This window comes from Diabrotica undecimpunctata, chromosome 4 (genome assembly GCF_040954645.1).
Source record: "Diabrotica undecimpunctata isolate CICGRU chromosome 4, icDiaUnde3, whole genome shotgun sequence".
Classification (NCBI taxonomy): Eukaryota; Metazoa; Arthropoda; class Insecta; order Coleoptera; family Chrysomelidae; genus Diabrotica; species Diabrotica undecimpunctata.
Genome location: NC_092806.1, coordinates 127,816,084 through 127,829,779, shown reverse-complemented (window position 1 = coordinate 127,829,779; position 13,696 = coordinate 127,816,084). Strand labels below are relative to the sequence as shown.

Here is a 13,696-nt window from a genome sequence, read left to right as displayed (position 1 = left end):
GACTGAGTGCTACAATACACTCGCGTTCCCCCAGTGCGACAGAGAAAACTGACGCAAGGCAGTCCCTGCATCTCTTTCTTTTAACCCATTATGACCTAGTGTAACGCTTGCAGAGGTACTTAGAAAACTGTACATGAAGTTTCAGTTTGGCTATAATCACGTAGATGGCGGTGTAAGGCATTCAAAACAAACATAAAAAGCATTCTGTGCAAAGCCACGCTGATATTTGTTTTAGTTAATGAGTAACTGCAGTCTGAATCAGATATAATTTGGCAACTATCATGGAGCATAACATTCGTTTCGAGTAAGTGTTACAAAAATCTTATTTTTAGAGTAAAATGCATGATATTTTTTCAAAAACACTGTTAAATAATGCTTTTTTGTTGTTGTCTGAAAATTTATAAAATACTTTGTGTATGTTTGATAAAAACAGCTTTGAATTGTAGAGTTACATATATGTAACGCTAGGCTCTCTGGAGGCCATGCGGCCTCACCGCACTTCGACCTATAGAGATCTTTTGTGCATACCTTAATTTAGTTAAACTCTAGAATACCAATACTTCTGATGAAGTTGATTAGCTTCCTAGGTGACTTGTTTCCTATGTCAGAGGACGCCAGACTGACTGACCTCTCCTAGGAATTTTAGTTGTTTGCAGAACAGTGCTACGCAGTTGCATAGTATATGTTCTGCCGTTTCTTTTTCATTGTGACAGAAACGACAGTTCTCACTATCTGATTTGCTCATCTTCTTGAGATGATATCTCAGAGGGCAGTGACCAGTGAGAAGGCCAGTGACCATTTCGATATCTTTTTTACTTATTTCGAGAAGGCGGTTTGTTGCAGTAGGCGACACTTTTATGAGTCTTTTTGCTTGCCTTTGTCCTGGTGTGTTAGACCGATATGATCTTGGTTGATTGAGTTCCCAGGTACGGAGTTACTCTCTGATGTGGCTTTTCGATAGTCCACAGAAGGGTTCCGGACCCTGGAATGGGTATTAGCTCCTTCTTTTGCGAGGCTGTCAGCTTCCTCATTTCTTGCAATTTCCTTGTGACCTGGCACCCACATCACAGTTACATTGTTGCGTTCCGCCAGCTTCTTGAGAGATTGTTTACAGTCCCAAACCAACTTTGACTCACATGTAAATGACTTTAGAGCCTTTAAGGCGGCTTGGCTGTCTGATAAAATAAAGACTTTTACCCTACGGGTGTCTCGGTTGAGACATTCTTGGGCACTTATGTCTATAGCATGTATTTCTGCCTGGAAGATAGTTGGGGCGTTTCCAAGAGATTTAGATTGAAATTGGGCCCAGTAACTCCCACTCCTGCCCTTTCATCTATCGTAGATCCATCCGTATACCATACGAGTGAACTTCTTCCACTTTTGGTTCAATTTCTTCACCCATTTGGTGGTTTTTTATGACAACTTCAAAGGGTGTTTCAAAGTCGAATTTGACTGGCATAGCATCTGTCGACATGTCCTTAGAATCCAATGGAATTTCTTCTAAGATTTTCAGGTGGCCAACTAGATCTCCAGGTTTCATTATTTGTGTCTGTCGCAGTTTTAAGGCGGTAGTTACTGCCTCTCTCCTTATGCAGAACTGCAAGGGAGGAAGGTTCAGCATCGCCTCTAGAGCTGCAGTGGGACATGTTGACATTGCCTCTGTGATTCCCAGACAAGCTAGCCGCTGCACTTTTTGCAGCTTGGCGTTAGCTGTTGTTTGTTGTATTTTTGGCCACCATACGAATGATGCGTATGTGACCATGGGCCTAATTATTGTTTTATATGACCAGGGAATCATTTTCGGTTGTAGGCCCCAAGTCTTTCCAAACGTCTTGCGGCAGGTCCAACTTACCACCAAAGCTCTGGATAAAATTTTTTCAATATGACTATTCCAGGTGAGTTTTTGATCTAGGGTTACCCCTAGATATTTTACTTCCTTGGAATAGTCTAATGTGATGCCATTCATAGTTGGAGCCTGTAAATTGTATTTACGTCTCCTTGTGAAAGGTATCAAAGTCGTTTTACTGGGGTGGACACTTAAGCCCTCTTTCGAGCACCAACTTTTAATTTCGTTAAGAGCAGTTTGCATGAGACTAGATATAGTCTGGTCATTCTTTCCCCCTAATTGTAACAACTAGGTCATCTGCGTAACCTTGGGTTATAAAACCAGAATCATGCAACTTAGTGAGAAGGTCATCCACAACCAAAGACCACAGCAGAGGCGATAATACTCCCCCTTGAGGGCACCCCTTTACCGCTGTCGCAGTCACAGATTCTCCTCCAATACCAGCAGTGATGATTCTCGTTTTTAGCATCGACTGAATCCATTGTATTAGTGAGACTTCTGTTCCATAACTAGAGGTACAAAAGAAAAGTTCAGGTACAGTGGTTTATTGAACATTATGACTGATGTTAATTCTTTTTTAAATTTACACGCGATGTCACAATTGAAAAGAAAATGCGTTCTGATTCGTGAGTCCAATTGGACCACTGACGCTATTTATACTGAGTTATTATGATTATGTTATTTTGTATTCTTAGATACTACGGATTGCTGTTATGCTTGATAACCCTGTTATTAAAAGTTATATTGAAGATATATTCTGCAAACTGGCTCGATAGGTAGAGACATATCTAAAAATAGTTAAAGAGCGGAGGAAAGTATATGTACTGTATATAATATCAATAAAAGTGTGACTTAATTTTAATTGTCTACGCTTAAGCTAAGTGTCAGTACTGTCTGTTTAAGTGTTATTGACTAGTGAATGATTCTCTAGTAGGCGAAACAGTACAAATAACAAGAAGAAAAACGATTGGAGCACCAGTGAAGTTCTCAAATTAATTACTTAATAAAAGAAGAGAATCTAAAGCCATTAATGACAAGGTATTTAAAGAATTACGTCGAGAAATACAAAGGAAACCAAAAGAATACTGGTTGAATGAAAAATGTGCAGAAATCCAAAAATTGCAAAAAGTGTATGATTCCTTTAATATATATATTGTCCTGAAGCTATTTTCCTGTGGCACTTTAGTGTACACTTTTAGCAAGTAATTACTATTTAAATGGGAATAAGCCACAATTAAAGGTTAAAGTAAGTTTATTGACGTTTCAATTTCCACTTTTAATTTCCAGAACGATTTCCGAAGTGGAAATTGAAACGTCAATAAACTTACTTGAACCTTTAATTGTGGCTTATACCCATTTAAATAGTAACTCCTTTAATATACACAAAAAGATTAAGAAATTACTGAAAATTATAAAAAGAAACACATGAAAATGGAGATATAATGATGGATACAGCAGCAAAACCTAAGAGATGAAAAACATATGTCTAAAACTTTCAAAAATGATAGAAAAAGACTACTTCCCTCTGAAAAAAGAATAAATAATGGAACAGAGATAACAGAAGAAGAAGTAGAGTTAGCACTCAATAACAGGTAAAATGGGATAGCATCTGGCCCGGAAGAACTGCCTATCAAACTAATAAAGTTGTTTAAATGATATCATTTAAACAACCTTACTGTTCTTTTTAATGCGCTCTTCAAGACAGCTAGTGAGGTTGTTGGTTTAAGATACTGGTTGGAATGTGGCTGAATGTATAATGGATTATAACTTCAGGGTGATGTTGAGTTTTCATAGCAGCGGTAGTAGTCCTTGTAATATTTCTGCTCTGTATGATATGATTGAAAGTCAACTTCGTTCACTTGAGATCTTAGACAAAACTGCTGACAAGTTTGCGACGATATTGTTGTTGCGTTCGGCACATACGATGACCTCAATATAACAATTGGGGTCATCCTGAAGGGGGAGAGAAGATATTTTGTTCAATCTAGAACTCGCTGGTTTCCCCCTTTCGGATTGGGTATGTATATTAAAATAAAAGAAATGAAAGTTAGGACTGTATAAAACTCTATTTTAACAAGAAGTAAAACCAATCATAAATATACATAAATACATACAATTATAACTAAAGAAGAATATATACAAACAAATATTAGTCAATACGAAACGACACACAAAAAGAGAACCATAAACAAAACAAAACTGTCGATTCTAAAAAAAATTACTGACCGAAAGCAGTAAAATAATTCCGTATATATACCACGTTATACACAGAAATAATATTATACAAAAAAATTAAAAATATGAATATATATGTCATATAAAAACAAATTAATAAACTCAATGCAAAAGTATACTCATAATACACATTATGAGTTAATATTAGGTAATAAACTACACAACGCTGTGATATTGTTGTGAATTTATTAAAAGGTTCAATATTTATAACACTTACGGATTTAATTTATTTCTTTATTTATATTAACTTATCTGACAATAATTTATTATATCCGTACGTACAAATTCGCGAGCGCGGGTCTTGAGTATTAACTCCCCCTCCATATAAAAATGTTGTATTTATATACGAAATCCTGATATACTAGAACAGCATCGAAAGATCGAGAAGCTTAGCCGGCTCATTCACCATAATTTTGGTTCTAGACTTCCACCGAAATTTCTACAATAAAACAGAATAATTAGTCATAAAAGTTAGGCCAGTATATTTATCGTAACATTGCCCCCCTCTTAAAAGATGGTTCCTCCTGGAACCTTGTCGGGACTGGAACCGGAACTGTATGCTGGTATCGGCAACTGGACCCTCTTTTACAACTTCCAGTTGTATAACAATGACAAGGGACGGTTTTCTCTCCGCACCAGTAACTATGCGGATTGCAACAGACTAACACCTGGACTTCGGTGTCTTTAAAGATCTCCTCCACCATATTTCGGATAACCCTCCAATCTAATTGGCGGCACTCCAACTTTGGCATGGCTAACTTTTGCACGTCGGACTCTAGTACGTGCCCTCTCAATTGAAGTAAGGCTTCCCATACATCTCGGTAGGTAGGTTGGTCACGGGCAGTGTCTTTTGTTACCAGGTAGAAAAGGTAACGTGATGCATCTTGGAGTTTCAAGGTTTTACCGGACGCTGGCACTTGGCATTGAAGCTCTGCAACTCGACCAAACTTCCTTCGAAAGACGGATGCCAACCCTGGTGCGTCTTTGATACTGGCCGGGATGGTAAGGGCCAGCGAGTAGTCATCGGGGAGCCCGAGTAGATCTTGCTTTTCTTCAGTGGTAACACCATGTCTCGCTTTACCGGTACCTCCATAGGCACCCATGAATTCCTCAAACGTGAGGTCAGACACATCTTGGACTTGGTTTACTTCCACTTCTTCATCTACGTCGTGGTCACCTTCGAAAGATGCCAACCGGTTATGGTGTACTATCATCGGCTTTCCCCTCGGAATCTTGCTTATTCGGTAGATGACATCGTTGATCTTCTCCATGATGAGGTATGGACCTTCCCAAAACTGCTGCAATTTGGGAGAACAACCTTTTCGCTTCTTGGGATTATACAGCCATACTTTGTCGTTCTTCTTAAAGCAACCCTTTTCGGCTTGTGTATCGTACCGTTTCTTCATTCGGTCGCTAGCGATCTGAAGGTGGGAACGGACCAACTCATGTACATCGTCCATTCTTCTTCGTAATTCGATCACATAATCTTCACCTGCTACATCTTCTCCAGGTCGACACCCAAACTCTAGATCACAAGGTAGTCGCATTTCGCGTCCGAATAGGACTTTCGCTGGTGTCTGGCCTGTTGATTCGTTAACAGCAGATCTGTAGGCCATTGTGAAGAACGGAAGGTATTGGTCCCAGTCTCGCTGATGATCGGACACCATCTTTGTCAAATATTTGCCAACTGTCCTATTCATCCGTTCTACCATACCATCAGATTGCGGATGATATGCTGTAGTTCTTGTTTTCTTCATGCCTAGTCTATCACATATTCCTTGGAATAGATCGCTTTCGAAGTTCCTGCCTTGGTCACTATGGATCTCCAAAGGCACTCCAAATCGGCTGATATATTCTTGGATCAACTTATCTGCAACGGTGGCGGCCTTCTGGTCTGGAAGTGCGTAAATCTCGACCCACTTACTGAAGTAATCCATTACTACCAGCATGTACTTGCCTCCATTTTCACTTTCTGGAAATGGCCCAGCGATGTCCAAAGCTATTCTTTCAAACGGGCTTCCAACATTATATTGTCTCATAGGAGCTCTCCTTTTTCGGTAAGGCCCGTTACTCGTGGCACAAATAGTACATTTCTTACACCAGTCTTTTACATCGTCGGAACTGTTCATCCAATAAAACCGTTCCCGAATTCGCTGAAGGGTTTTCCTTACACCAAAATGCCCTCCCGATGGACTGTCGTGTAACTGACGAAGTACTTCGGCTATTCTGCTCTTTGGGATCACCAACTGTCTTCTCTTCTCTGAACCGTCATCATTTTCCAGGACTCGTTTAAGCAAGCCATCTTCGATGATAAATGAGTCCCACTGGGCCCAATACGTCTTAACTACTGAGCATAGGTTTGATATTTCCTGCCAAGGTGGTCGACGGTTTTCCTCTTTCCATTTTCGGATTTTCTGTATAACTGGATCTCTCTCTTGTTCTTCCCTGATCTTAGTAGGCGTCCAGTCGTCGTTGACAATCGTCGTTCTTAGCACTGCTGCTTCCTTGGATTCCGTTTTGTTGCAGTGGGAACACTCTGCGGGGAATGGCCTTCTGGAAAGAGAATCAGCATTTCTGTGGCTAACTCCGGCTCGGTGCTCAATCTTAAAATCGTATTCTTGGAGTCGTTCGATCCACCTGGCTATCTGACCCTCTGGATTCTTAAACTGCATCAACCACTTAAGGGCGGCATGGTCGGTTCGGATTAAAAACTTCCTTCCATAGAGGTATTGATAGAAGTGCTCTACTGATTTAACTACTGCTAGAAGTTCTCTTCTCGTGACGCAATAATTCCGCTCAGGTTTTGAAAGAACTTTACTAAAATATCCGAGGACTCGTTCCTGTCCTCCTTGAATCTGAGACAGCACTCCTCCAATTCCCACATTACTTGCATCCGTATCTAAGATGAACTCTCCTTCTGGCAGTGGATACCCCAAAATTGGTGCTGTTATTAAATGCTTTTTCAACGTTTCAAAGGCATTTTGGCAGTCTATATCCCAGCGGTATTCTCTTGCTTCCTCTGTAAGTCGCGTTAATGGCTTAGCGATATCTGCAAACTTCTTAATAAACCTCCGGTAGTAAGTACATAGTCCAAGAAAACTTCTCACTTGATGTTTGTCAGTTGGTTTTGGCCATTCCTTAATGGAATCGATTTTTCCCTTATCCACGGCCACTCCTTCTTTACTGACTATATGACCCAGATAATTGACTTTACCTTGAAATAGCTGGCACTTCTTGGGGTTTAGCATCAATTGGGCAGCTTTAAGTCGATTAAAAACGTTTTCTAAATTCCTCAAATGATCTTCGAATGTCTCCCCCAAGACGATTATGTCATCTAAATAAACCAGGCATGTTTTCCAAGATAACCCTCTCAACACATTTTCCATAAGCCTCTCAAATGTCGCAGGAGCATTACAAAGTCCAAATGGCATAACGTTGAATTGCCACAATCCAGATCCTGTGGTGAAGGCTGTCTTTTCTTTATCGACTGGGTCCATTTCTACCTGCCAGTATCCAGACTTCAAATCTAAAGTAGAAAACAATTTACTTCCAGCCAATGTGTCCAATGTGTCATCGATCCGAGGCAGAGGATAACTATCTTTCTTGGTAACGTTGTTCAGCAAACGGTAATCCACACAGAACCTCGTCGTTCCGTCTTTCTTCTTAACCAGGACCACCGGAGAGACCCATGGACTCGTAGAAGGTTCTATCACCCCGTCTTTCTTCATTTCCTGAACAATCGTTTCAGCTTCCTCTCTCTTCGCCTGTGGTAATCGTCGAGCTGTTTGACGAATTGGCTTAGCATTACCAGTATCAATTTTATGCTTAACAACGGTAGTTCTTCCCGTCTTTCCTCCTTTCGGTACGAAAATATCACGATACTGCCGAAGAAATTCCCTTAATTTCCTTTTCTCCATCTGATTTAGAGACTGTCCTGCAACTGCAACCATTTGGTCGAATTTGTCGTTGGAATTATCAGATGTTGTCGCCTGACGAATTATGGATGTCACAGGTACACAAGTTCCTACTTTTGTCTCTTTCTTTATGGTCACTGGGTAGTCGTTGACATTGATAAGTCTCACAGGAATTTCCTTAGCCGAAGTCACCAATTCCTTTCCAATTATGATTCCACGGCCAACCTCATCGTCGTGGTTCCAAGGCTCCATCATAACAGGTCTCCCTTCGTCCACGAATCCCTGTAGCCGCGCTACTATGATCGTTTCGCTTCTCGCAGGCACGACTGTATCTTCTGTAATGGCTGCTTGCACAGTGTTATCATTATGTGGATGGAGAAATACCTCCTCGTTGCCAACTTTGATTACCTTATTCTTAAAATCCAATTGGAATCCATGCATATTCATTACGTCCATTCCTAATATAACATCCTCTTCGATGTCAGCAACTATAACAGTATGGACGAACTTTTCTGCTCCAATTCCCAATTGTACCTGGATTTCTCCATGAATGTTGGCATTTTCACCTGTAGCGGTCCGAAGTCGCAACCTCGTTGGTAACAGTTTCTTTCGGCTGTTTATAACTGTCGGGCGTATAATGGTTCTGGTCGCTCCGGTATCCACCAACAACGTATGCTTTTTACCATTTATGTCTCCATCTACATATACACTATCTTCACGACATTTCAAAGAAGCTATTAGTATGAGAGGGTCTTTGGAAGAGTTCCGGGTCGAAGCTGCCTCCCTAAGGTTGACTCGTTCTGGTTTTCCTGATGGTGAGTTTCTTGATTTTATGGTCTTCTTTTTCTTGCATGTCATGCTTTTCATCATGTTAACGAGCTGGTCAAGTTTATCTTCATCTCCTTCCTCTTCTACAGTCCTAACTTTACTGTACCCACCAGAGGCCTGCGTAGCTGACTCGTATTCGAGGGCGGCGGATAAGACATCAACCAGCGTCTTGTGACGAGCTAATCGTAGTGTTCTCTGCATTTCATGATCACGAAGACCATCAATAAACGTTTGAACGGCCAATTTTTCCATCATGTCTTCGGGAGCTGTTGGATAAGCATATCGTACTAATCTGGCAATATCTACCTCATATTCTTGAAGAGCCTCATCTTTCTTCTGTCTACGATTTTTAAGCTGTGACTGATATACATGCTCCAAATGTTCGTGGCCATATCGCATATTTAACCTCTTCTTCAGTTGTTCGAAATCGTCGGTCTCCTCTACGGCTATGGTCTGAAGCACATCTAAGGCATCTCCTCGAAGGGCGATAGTCAGGTTTACAGCCTTTTCTTTTTCAGACCATCCATTTGCTCTTGCGGCTGATTCGAACTGTTTCATGTAGTTGTTCCATGATGATTTTCCGTCGAAAGTTGGGACTTTAACATGAATAGAACCTCCACTTCCTTCAAATTTCGGCCGTGTCTCCAACTTAAATTTCGTCTCGTCTTCTTTTATCTCCACTGTAATCGGATTGTTACCTCTCTCTGCTGTCCCTGTTTCCTCCATCTTCTTTTCCATCTCTTTCCATATCTTTTCTTCGAAGGCTAACATATCGGCAGCAACTTGGTTTTTTAATGAAGATATTCTATCGTCCAGGGCAGACATCTCAGAAGTGACTTTAGAGATTTCCGAAGAGATGTTAGCAGAGACTTTGCTTTCCAGCGAAGAAATCTCGTTAGAAACTTTGTTTTCTAATGAGGCGATGTCGCCGGAAACTTTTGAAATATCGCCAGAAACTTTGTTCTCTAATGATGCGATGTCACCAGAAACTTTGGCTACATCACCAGAAACTTTGGCTACATCACCAGAAACTTTGGCTACATCAGAAGAAACTTTCGAAATATCGTCAGAAACTTTGTTTTCTAATTTCGAAATCGACGAGATAACAGCATCTTCAAATATATAAGTCTCTGGATCTAGTCCTTCTTCTAGCAAAGCGTTCTTTAGTCGTTGGACTAACTCAGCCTTTTTTCCGGTAGAAGCTAATTCTCTGTCTTCGAGATGTCTTCTTAAATTCGTCACTGTGAGCTCATAAATCGTAGCCATTTTCACAATTTATTTTACGTATTCACTTGTATTATTATTATAAGTCTAATTTATGTTCGATCCCACTCTGACACCATTTGTTGTGAATTTATTAAAAGGTTCAATATTTATAACACTTACGGATTTAATTTATTTCTTTATTTATATTAACTTATCTGACAATAATTTATTATATCCGTACGTACAAATTCGCGAGCGCGGGTCTTGAGTATTAACTCCCCCTCCATATAAAAATGTTGTATTTATATACGAAATCCTGATATACTAGAACAGCATCGAAAGATCGAGAAGCTTAGCCGGCTCATTCACCATAATTTTGGTTCTAGACTTCCACCGAAATTTCTACAATAAAACAGAATAATTAGTCATAAAAGTTAGGCCAGTATATTTATCGTAACAATATACATACAAAAATAATAGTGAAATTATTATATATATATTTAGGGATTCTACAGTATTCACTGCCTTCCCTCGCTCAACCGTTTCCATCTCTCTCTGTTGTTCCATTCTCCATCGTGCAGTCCTCTCTTACTCATGGCGTCGTCTACTTCGTTCCTCCAGGATTTTCGGGGTCGTCCTCTTTTCCTCCTTCCTATGGGGCTCCATTCGGTTATTTTCTTTATCCATCTGCTGTCGCTAGTTCTTCTTACATGTCCATACCACTTTAGTCTTTTTTGTTCTATATATGTTGGTATGTCTGTTTCTATTGATGTTCTTTGCTTTATTTCGTCATTACTTCTATCCATTCTTGTTACTCTGCAGCATCTTCGCAGGCATTCCATCTCTGTTGCTACTATCTTACTGCTGGCTTTCTTGTTTATGATCCAATTTTCAGCCCCATATGTCATAATACTTCGCACTAATGTTTTATAAATCTGCGTTTTTGTCTTCATATTTAGGTGTCTATCCCACCATACTGAGTTAAGTTGTCGGATTGCTGTTCTTGTTTGTCCTAATCTTTGTGTAATTTCTTCCTCTGTTGTTGCCTTTTTCGTGATTATAAACCCCAGGTATTTGAATTTATCCTTTCCTTTGATTGTTACGTTGTCATCAATCTGTAGATCTTCTATGTCTTCTTCACTTGTAGATAGGTACTCTGTTTTCGGGAGGTTAATATCTAGGCCAGCCTTGGTATATTCTTCTTGTAGTTTTTTCATCATGTAGCTGAGGTCGTCTTGGTCTTGTGCAATCACTACTTGATCGTCTGCAAAACTTAATGTATATAGGTATTCGTTCCGTACCGGTACTCCCATGCCTTCGCATTTTCTTTTCCATGTAGTCAAGGCTTTCTCTAAGTATATTTTGAATAGGGTTGGAGATGTGGAACAACCCTGCAGGAGCCCTTTTGTTGTGGTGAAGTCTCCTATGATTCTTGTTCCCATTTTAATGGACACTTTATTTTCTTTATACAGAGCTTTTGTAGCTTCTATGAGTTCCGTGAAATTATTATAATCTAATAAATATACAAATCTCTGTAAAGGTAATAACGTTTAATGTTCTCAATAAAGTTCAAAAGTTCAAAATCGCGACACAATGTGTAATAATTGGGCACCAAATAAACGTACTTAGCCCATGCAGCAACAAAATTATGATGTACTGTAGCTTACCCCATAAATCATAGCACCAACCGCTATTACCAACGACGTCTTCATCGACGTACACCAGAAACCACAAATTTCATATTGTAACTTTTCTGCATCAAACCGACTTCCTCGGTCAAAGGACCGATGCCAAGTCGTAGGTACATTTTACCCAAACGCCCATACACATGTGTGTGGTTTGAGAGATAAAACTCGACTCTTCCTATTCTTATCTCAAATGTGTGTCATTTTGCAGATGGCCCGTCTCGTAATATGTAGTTTTTAACACAGATGCACCCTTGTACATGGAATCTTGATATACGGGGAGAATCAAAACTACCACAAAGTCTGTTCATATTTTATAAATGTTTATATATCGTTGCGAAACTGCAACAATTGTATCCTCTTATTGAGTCATGTTTGCCAGAAGATATGATTCGACTAAGGCATCTTATGTTTCCGTGTCCATGGAAAATATCGGAGAAACTGCAGAAGTTACAACTTTAGAAACAATATTGAGTGGGCTAATGAGCTTACAGAGTGAAGTTGAAATGAACAAAAAATTAATTTAGCAACGGAATGTTTTTGTTTACCGGCTGAAAATAAATATAAATTCAATAGCCTTGTTGCCAATAAAAATGTAAGATTACAAAGAACTGATCAGTTCTTAGCGTCCGCTGCTGGGTTAATAAATTGTGAGGTGTACAGGTGTATATTTTTATTATACGTATTTTTTTTGTACTTGAAATTTAATTTTTTAATTTAATTAGGAAACAAGACTGATATGCACTGTTTAAAATGTTTATAAAACTAACAAAATAACACTAAAAATCAAAACAGAAACTTAACTTCAAAGGTAAATGAACAACAATACAACACGATACAAAAATTTAAAAATTATCGAATGATCCAATCCACAAATTAGAATTTGTAAAACTTCAAATAATAGCTAATTTCAACTTACATTCAAGAAGACTGTCGATTGAGAGCGAACTGTGCCGATTCTACCGATCGTATATTATAAGTCCCAGTACTTGGCCTCGTTGGCAACAATGTCGCTGTTCAGAGAATTAAATTTCGGGAAAATCAAAATATTAGAATATGATGCACGTGCTGCCATCTACTCAAAGAATTGTTAAACGTTAGTTTATTTGAATGCCACTCATTTTAACTGCGGCGTGAACATACCCCCTTAATATTATGCAATTTGCATAAAAACCTTTATAAAAAAATACGGTGAAATGGCAAAAGCACGTGGTATTACATTTTTCGCTTACTTCCTTACCTCACATTAACTTTATAAATAAATAAACTTTTTAAGACCTAAGTGATATCAAATTGCATATTTGATTATAATTATAGTGCAATTCTTTTTAAAAGTTAATTTATTTTTTTTTTTTTAGTGGAGGTTTGCGACCAGGAGATATTGTAACTCATATAGATGGCAAAAGAATACAGCACTCCAATGATGTATATGGAATTTTAGCTGAAAGTAAATCAAGGGAACTGAATATATCTGTGAATAGAAGTGGAAAAAATATCAATTTAACGGTTGTCCCAGAAGATTTTAGCTAGATAGAATTTGTTATTTAACGATATTTTGTAACAGTTTTATTATATTTTATATTAGTTTATTAGTATTTTTCTGGATGTCCTGTTGTTTTGAAGTCATCTCTCCATCGAGAATTACTTTTTCCATTTTTTGGTCATAGCTCTGCTTTTTTTTCACGTCTCCGCTCGAAATTTAATAGCGCATTTTCCAAGTCCGAAACACTTATGCGTTCAGGAGTGGATAAATACTAATTTATTTATCAGCACAGATTCGCCTCTTAACTCGAACATATTGCCGTTAACATTAGTTATAGACAAAGTAGACTTGGTGTGTTGCGAAATTTACTACAGCTTGCAGATTCAGTTTCGTGGGTTTATCCGTATCAGCACAGTCAAGACCTATCTGAATTCCACAGGGTGGACAGCGGGAGCTTTATCTTTTTTGCTGGTATACTCGTTTTCATCGTTCTTGGCGT

General features: G+C 39.0%; 1 protein-coding gene across 1 annotated transcript in view; it reads left to right on the top strand.

Moving 5' to 3' along the window:
* Positions 1–13,301, top strand: part of LOC140439986 (serine protease HTRA2, mitochondrial-like) — a 29,629-nt gene extending 16,328 nt beyond the window's left edge. The window contains exon 4 of the mRNA XM_072530208.1: positions 13,073–13,301. Coding sequence (XP_072386309.1) covers positions 13,073–13,244 — 172 coding nt within the window. The 3' untranslated portion in view covers positions 13,245–13,301. The remainder of the gene's footprint in view (positions 1–13,072) is intronic.
* The last annotated feature ends 395 nt before the right edge of the window (positions 13,302–13,696 follow it).